The following is an 8,385-nucleotide window of genomic DNA, read 5'->3' as shown; positions in this document are numbered from 1 at the left end:
AGCTAAGGCCAAGGAACATTGTTCATTTCAGTTTTCTCACGAGGAAGGCAGTAGTCTACAGGCTCATGCTCAATGATAATATCTTCATGGCACACCACAGGCATCCTTCATTGGTTAGGTGAAACCATTACTATAATATGTATTATTCCTTCCAAGATTTATCCTAGTGTAGGATAACATAAAGACCTTTACTTAAAGACCTCTCCTGCTTAATACAACATTCTCAGAGAATTGTTAAGGATCTCTGTGAAAATAGCCCTCCCTTTTCTTGCTATAAGTAGCAAGGTTAGCAGTTGAGCAGGCATTACATACATTATTCCCGGGTGTGGATTTTCAGATTTATTCGGAGTCATTTCTTAATCTGGAGCACTGCAACGGGTACATTTTTGCACACAATTTTACAAGTTTCGTTGATGAAAGGATAAGCAGTACTCTCCTAACTTTTGTTGTTTTGACCACAACTGTTAAGTGAAATCTTACTCTTCTCAGTGATTCAAGGGTATATCATCTTAGCAGAGGAAAGTAAGTGAGTTGTGACCCTATCTGAAATCAAACAATTAGATCCGTAACATGTACAGTATGGGGGAGAGACTTTGGAATGGAACAATGGGAGGCTAACAATTCGTAGCAGAAAAGTTATGCACAAATATTGAAAATATACACGCTCCTTTAAAGCTCCAGGTCTAAGTCTCCACTACAGGACAGTAGATTTAATGGAGTACAGCATCAGGCCCATAGTATCTTGTTCATGAAAATATTCATCTGAGGTTGGTGTGTCTGCTCCAAACTTCTAGCAGATACCTACATCTATATACAGTACTTAGCGCCTATCAATTCTACTGATGTCAGACATCATATCACCTCTTGTTCAGGCTGATGAGCAAAGAAGATACAATTTAATGAATTTAATACAGCTTATGCAATCTGTTGAGGTGTGCAATAATCATCAAAAAGTTTATTATTAAAATAGATACAGTATATACAAAATACAGTTGCTGTGCTACTTGTGGATTACATTGTTTTGTTTCTGTTTACTATGTGGTGACTCAGAACAGGACAATTCTGAGTAGCCTCTGCTGACAGACTATATAAAGCACTGGAAATGTTTCAAACATTTTTCCAAGCCAGTTAGGTACAGGATGTTCAGCAGAAATCTTCTCCATTAAGAAGACCCTGAACTGGTAATCTAATATTTTCACAGAATAGGCTGATGGCTGACCAGCCTAGTAAGAGCATAACGTTCCATTATTCATGTAATAATGTACATAAGTGTGACAGATAGTTATATTCCAGCCAGGCAGAATTTTAATATCGAATATGCAAGTTCTACTATCTACACAATACCTTCTTTTGTGCTGCTTTACATTATGGATCAGACACAATCGATGCACAGTCATACCTGTTTTGATTTGAGAGCAGTCTATCATAGGAAGTGTTCTCACTGGAGCTGGGCAAATACTACCACATGTAACGGTGGAGATTTGTTTGAATATAAAATCATGAATTCACTTCAGAGCTCACAACCCGTTTTATTTGTCTATACAAACATGAGAGCCATTTTTGCAAGAAGTTCTGCATTTCTTCAGAAAGCAAAGGCCTCCCAAGTAGAACAGGGCAAACAATAATAATAATTCAGTGAATAGTAAATTTGCCAAAAAATGCATGTTGAGGGGCACTAAAACTATTACTTGGGTTGAATTTGATGAACAGGTTTGGCTGAACGAACCCTGAAAAAATATTCATTTTTTTAAACTATCCCTTTTGCCATTTTGTTTCAAAACAACATTTGCAAAATGAAATGACAGTCTAAATATTTTGTTCAACCCAAACACAATGTTTTTTGTTTGGTTTGGTTTCAGTGAGAATTCACTTTGTTTGAAACTAACCAAATTTTTTTCCAGATTTTTCAGTTTAGACACTGAACCAAAAAATCAATTATTCACTTAACTCGACTCACAAATACGTGTACAAATGCATTTGCACAGTGCTATATTCTAAGGGTGGGATCCACAAAGGGACTTAGGCTTTGCAAAACTGAGCATCATGGTGCCTAACTTTTAGATACCTAGAAAAATCACAGGAACAACAGAGATGAGTTAGGTGCCTAGGCTCCTTATACAATGAATGGAGAGAGACAGGCACTTTGCAATGGAATCCACAAAAGCCACCAATGCTAGACAGGGAGCCACCTAAGCTAGGTAATAGTGGGACACGGATCAGAGGAGTGTGTGCTAAGCCCGTCTCCTCTCTCAGAGATAGGCATCTAGCTCTACTCAGCAATTCACAAACAGGAACCCAATAACTATAGGGTGGCCTTTAGGGTCAGGCAGCATAGGTGGCTAAGGCATTTCTTGCAGGAATGAGTTAGGCACCTGCCTCCACACAAAATGGCTGGTGGAGGAGGTGATGCTGCCGCCCACATTAGAACCTTTAACCCAGTGGTTAAAGCACTCACCTGGGATGTGGGGAGACCTAGGTTCGATTCCTCCCTCTCTTCCAGAGGGGGAACAATTTGAACAGGGATCTCCCACCCCTTAGGAGGGTGCTCTAAGCATGAGATATGGGATATTCTGACATGGGGCTCCTTCAGTCTCTTCTGTTGAAGCTGTTCCACTGGGGATAAATAATGAAAGAGTGATCAGAGCAGGGGGACTGGCCCCTGGTTCTCCCATGTCCCAGAAGCATGCCCTAACCACCAGGCTAGGGAGTCATTCTCTTGCTCTCTAGCCCAACAACTGTTACAATGTAGGTAAATCATTAAATAGTTATTGGGCTAGAGAGACCAATGGGACCCGATTCAGTAGACACGCTCAGAAGCTGCCTCTCAGATTGGGCCCTGCACATGAGATAGGCAACTGAATGCCTATCCTCTCTCAGTTCGTGATTCACTCTGGGGCTTAGGTGGGAGATAGGAATCTGGATTCTGGACACCTAGGGTGAGGCAATGGTGCTTGTGCTCAGAGGCAGTAACGTAGGCACCTAAGGAACTTCTACCCTGAAAACTTTGGTGCCAAGTGAGTTTAGCACCTTCAGGGTTTGGAAGGAGTCTTGTGGATCACAATGGAGTGAAAACTGGGATTTTGGTACCTAATCCTGAGACTTAGGTGCCTAAGTCTGGGGTTTAGGCACTTAAATACCTTTTGGATCCCACCATAAGTGTTCAAGGCCCTCTCGAAATCTCTTTAATTTATTTTTTCCTGTTTCTAAGATACCCAGGGACGCAGCAGAAGGTACCCGCTTAACAGCATGAAAAACTAGTAACGAGGAGTTGAAGACATTGACGAAGCAAATAGCTCATAAACAACCCATAGGCTGAAATTTCTTCATATTTGTTCATGGGTTGTACAGTTTCAAATCATTAACACATTTTCAAAATCAAAGTCTACTCAAAGCTAATTTATGAGCAGGAGAAGAAAGGGCTAACTTTCTACTACTATTTAGTACAAGTAGATTAACAGAGTTTAAGGACAGACTGGACTATTATAATCATCTAGTCTGACCTCCTGTGTAGTACAGGCCACAGCATTGCACCCAGTGATGTCTGCAGCTAGCCTAGTGACTTGTAGTTCAGCTAGAGCATATCCTTTAAAGCAGGGGTCCCAAGCTGCCCACCCCCTCTCCCGCTTCCCCCCCCCCAGTGCACCGCATCCCCGCTCCTCTGCCTACCTCCAGGCGCTTCCCGATGCTAAACAGCTGTTTGCCAGTGCTTAGTGCTTTCCAGGAGGGAGTGGGAGGAGCAGAGAGCCCCATGCTGAGGGGAGGAGGTGGAGAAGAGGCGGGGCTGGGGCGGGGATTTGGGGAAGGGGTTGGAATAGGGGCAGGGAGGGGTCGGAGTTGGGGCAGGGACTTTGGGGTGTAGGGATATTAAAGAAGGCACTAACAGTGATTCCCCCAAGTGACAGTGACCCCCTCATAATTTCTCCCCCACACCAAGTACAAAAATCTTTTGGGTCTTCTGTTAAAATTTGAAAGCTACTGTCTGTAGAAACCATTGATTGTATCTATCCTGTGAAAGATACTTTATTACTATGTAAAACTTACAAACAAGTTAATTGAGTTTGTTCTTGAAGTAATTGATACAATGTAAACAAACACTATAAGCCATTAAGTGACTTTCACTTCATTGTAATAGCAACGGCTCCTAGGACAGACCCCCACCCTCTGTGATTAAAGGGCCGGGAGTCTCAAATGAATTAGCACACACCCCGAAAGTGGTGGAGACAGTAAATTAAAATATGGTTAAGATATGGAATGTATGCTGATGAATGCTTGATATACATGAATGGTTATGGAGGTGCCAGCCTAGAAAGGGAGTATCCATCGGCCGAAGAATGTGTCAAGTGGACCACCAGACAACCCTCGGAGGGTAAACTGGGATACACCCCATCACCTGGAAGGATGAGAAACACAAACTTTGGACAGTTTGGAGCCACCAAGAATGTGTCCAGGAATGTGCCATCTGCTAATTGAGTCAGCAACAGCAGAATGAAACAGTTCCCATAGACTAACATAGGAATTCATTCCTATAAGAATGGATTCTCAAGACTGAGGATTTTGAGTCTCTGGTTCTGCTGCCAACCTCCAGGAGCATCAGGTGCATCTGACACAGACTCGGCTCCATCCTCATGACCAAGACACCTGGCCAGTAACTTGGCATGAGCAACTTCTAGGCTGGTAACTATAACACCTATACAGAACTTGAATGAATGATTGTGTGAATGAATCTCTCTCTCTCTCTCTCTATATATATATATGTGTGTGTGTGTGTGTGTAAGGAATAAGTAGTGATAGGAATAAGTAGTCAAACAATGTTGTTTACTTTTATCTTTTGCTTTACCATTATATTTACAATAAATGTGGCATCTTTGCCTTATCCCTCTTAATAAGATCCTGCTGGTTTTTATTCTACTGGTATAACAGGGGAAGGGAATGGGGGCGGGGAAGGGGTGGCAAGAGGCGGGGCAGGGATGGGGCCTCATGGAAGGGGTGGAGTGGGGGCGGGTCAGGCTTTTGTATCTTTATATGAAAAGGTGTCAGTGATGCGGCCCTTGGGCCAATGTATTAGTCCTCATGTGGCCCTCGTGGTGATTCGAGTTTGAGATCCCTGCTTTAGAGTTTGCACAGCTCTAATTCTGGTCATGTGCAAGTGAGCTAAAATTTTTCTTGGCATAAAATCATAGAAATGTAGGGCTGGAAGGGAACTCGAAAATGATTTACCTTAATGGCAGGACCCAGCGCTTCCCAGACCTAGGCCCAGCCTGCATATACGACACACCCAAAGCTCACACTCCGGACAACAGGGACTTTTCCATGTACCAGGTTTGCCAGATCAGGGCCTCTGGAGCTCACCACTACCACTGGCAAAAGCACACCTGGGGCTGAAAGGAAACTCATTTCTAAATTATATCGGATAGCTGTTCTTCATGCAGAAAGTATGTTTCCAATTCACCACTGCTCCACGGCTTTCTCCCCATTCCCTGACTAGTTAAAGTGAGTCAATCTGTAATCTTTGCTTTTGCTGTATGTAAATTAATATGCCAAGCATATCTTAACTGCCACACCCTCTGACTGCGCCACAAAGAAATCAGCAATCGTTCAAATTACATTCCTTTATTAATAGAATGGTTTAATAGACCAAAACTGAAATGGATCAAAGGAATGTTTGTCCATTAAAGTGGCCAGAAACAGTAAATATTGGCTACAGATGTCATCAAGATTTCATTTAGCAAAAATTAAATATGGCCCATGGCAAAACAAGCAACCTTCAGAAATGTATTGTTAGGCTGCTAATAGAAATGATTTACACTTTATGAAAACAAAAGTCTTGGCAAAGCCAGTTTTAACTTAGTTAATTACTGTTTTGATTCTATGTTAACTGCCCGCAGCTCCCTCCCTAGATGTTATATACAAGCCTGCCATTAACATGGTAAAAAAACAAATGAGTGTTCAAGAAACTAATGGTCCCTAATGGAGCTAAGAACACCCTTTTAACAACGTCCAGCGGGGCTATTAGTGTACAAGCCATTTTCTCTCATTCAGGATAAAAGGATCTGTTTACCAGCTATAATATGTCTGCATTGATTGAACCACACATCTCTCACATTAACCTAGTTAAGACCACTTAAAGAAAATAAAGCACTGGTATGAAAATAAACATTTTAAAGGAGCCTATTTCCTTCTGGAAGCACTGTGTGCTAACTTTGAGATCCCACTGTTATAATTAAATGATGGCAAATATCTATGTGAAGAAATCTTCTCACGGTATCAAACTCCACTTACCAAATGGAAAGTAGTATGTCTGATCTTACAGCTGGTACAAGGCAGACTCTCAAAATAAATCCAACTCTGTTAAGTCATTATGATAAACAAAGAAATCCCACCTAATTAAAACAAATACTCAATTAACAACTTGACTTCACAAAAGGACAGATTTACTCTATACCAAGGCACTTGCTTAAGAGGTCTCTGCTGCATTTTCTTAAGAGCCATACAGTATATATAATGTATGCTTTTGTTTCAGTTTGTAAATAGGCATTACTAATGTTAAAGTTTGCTCATACAATCAGGGCCGGCTCCAGCATTTTTGCCACCCCAAGCGGCGGGGAAAAAAAGCCATGATCGGCGGCACTTTGGAGGCAGCTCTACCACTGCCACATTGTTCTTCGGCAGCAATTTGGCTGCAGGTCCTTCCCTCTGAGAAGGAGAGAGGGACCCGCCGCCAAATTGCCGCCGAAGAGCCAGACGTGCTGCCCCTCTCCGTTGGCCACCCCAATCACCTGCTTGCTGCGCTGGTGCCTGGAGCCGGCCCTACATACAATCACACATTGCTTTGCTGTAACAATATTGTTCTCAGTCCTCTCTCTCTTTCATCTTCCTGTCTGTATCTCTCTTCTAGTTTCTGTTTTTCAGAGTCCATGCTATAAAAAGTAGAGTCTACACTTCTTCTGATTTGCTCAAACTGACTAAAATCAGCAACATATTTTCCATTTTGAGAGAGAGAAACCACAGGCACAAACTCATAACCCCAGTGGATCTCCTCTGGTATATAAGAAGTTCTGCTTTGGCAGACGGCACTAGTGGATTCTACTGTGGCATTCAAGAGGACAACCAGTTCAAAATCCTTTTCTTTTAGGTTTTGGGGTGTGAGATCTCTTAAAGGGCTACTCTCATCCAATAAATGGTAAAAGGTTAAAGGTAAAATCAGAAAAGGACTTTCTGAAGAGGAGTCAACATGGAATTTGACACTGGCTTGGTTGAGCAGGATCCTCTCCCCTTCTTTGGTTTCATAGGTTTGAAGAAGTTTCCCAGACAGCTGACACTGAATCAGAAGACTCTTCCTCATATTTGCCACTCTGATCACAAGGCAAAGCTCTCCGTTGTGTTTGGTAATTACAGCACAATGACTGAACTTAATAGTCTCAGCCCGTTTTTTGGGTCTTGCAATTTTGGCCAAGAAGGTACCAGTGATAAAGATCTCAATCAAGGTTGTGATGACCAGCTGAGCAACCAGGAGGAATATGGCATGAGGGCACTCCTCTGTGATGAAACGAAAGCCATAACCAATAGTTGTCTGTGACTCCAAAGAAAAGAGAAATGCCCCAGTTAGTGAATTTACTTCCTTGACACAAGGCATATGTTTGGGGGGGAAATGATCCCTTTCTAAATCTCCATGAAGAAATGCAATGGCATAATAGATAACTCCAAAGAGGAACCAGGTCATCACAAAAGTAGCAGCAAACAGGGTAAGTTTGTATCTCCACTTCATGTCTATAACCGTTGTCCACAAATCTTGAAGGTAAAGCAGGTATATACCATCTACTTTGTCAATCCTCACATTGCTGTGACCACTTTTGGACATCACCCGGGGTCTGTGTGTCTTGAGGTCAGCGCTGATGATACCGTTAACGAGTGGGGCACTTGACGTATTGATTTGAGTGGTGCCCATTTTCAGTTCCTCAGTTCTAAGAAGAGAAAAAAAGAATTCAGTTACTTAAAGTCAAAGTACATGTGCCTTAAAAATCATTTGAAAAACACAGAAGGACAGAAGGACACAATCATGACCGCATTACATATGTATAATAAAGGAATGCCCCTGGAACAAAAAGCTACCATCATATAGTGTCTGATATTAAAGCTATTTGACTTTTTTTTTACTTTCGTGACTGCCATATAAGGAGAAATGGACTATCTTATGGTATCTTGGAAAAGAAATTTGACCAAGCTAAAATTCTATGTTAGTACTGTGTTTTTTAAAAAGGCATGAGGTAAAATTCTTCTCCTATATTGTCGAGAAAGCAGGAGAGACTTGTTTTGACTACTATATTTATTCCCACTCATGCACTCAGGAGAAGGATTTCATTAAAATTAAACACATTTTGATGCTTG

The 8,385-nt window shown here is 41.8% G+C and overlaps 1 protein-coding gene across 7 annotated transcripts in view; it reads right to left on the bottom strand.

Moving 5' to 3' along the window:
- Nucleotides 1–927: 927 nt before the first annotated feature.
- KCNJ15 (potassium inwardly rectifying channel subfamily J member 15) overlaps nt 928–8,385 on the bottom strand; it is a 40,547-nt gene continuing 33,089 nt past the window's right edge. For all 7 annotated transcript variants that reach the window (XM_065590642.1, XM_024100523.3, XM_065590667.1 and 4 more), the window contains one exon: nt 928–7,961. In XM_065590642.1, the coding sequence (XP_065446714.1) occupies nt 6,818–7,945 (1,128 nt within the window). In that variant the 5' untranslated portion in view covers nt 7,946–7,961 and the 3' untranslated portion in view covers nt 928–6,817. The remainder of the gene's footprint in view (nt 7,962–8,385) is intronic.

This window comes from Chrysemys picta, chromosome 1, assembly GCF_011386835.1.
Source record: "Chrysemys picta bellii isolate R12L10 chromosome 1, ASM1138683v2, whole genome shotgun sequence".
NCBI lineage: Eukaryota > Metazoa > Chordata > Testudines > Emydidae > Chrysemys > Chrysemys picta.
This window is presented reverse-complemented; position numbering and strand designations above follow the sequence as displayed.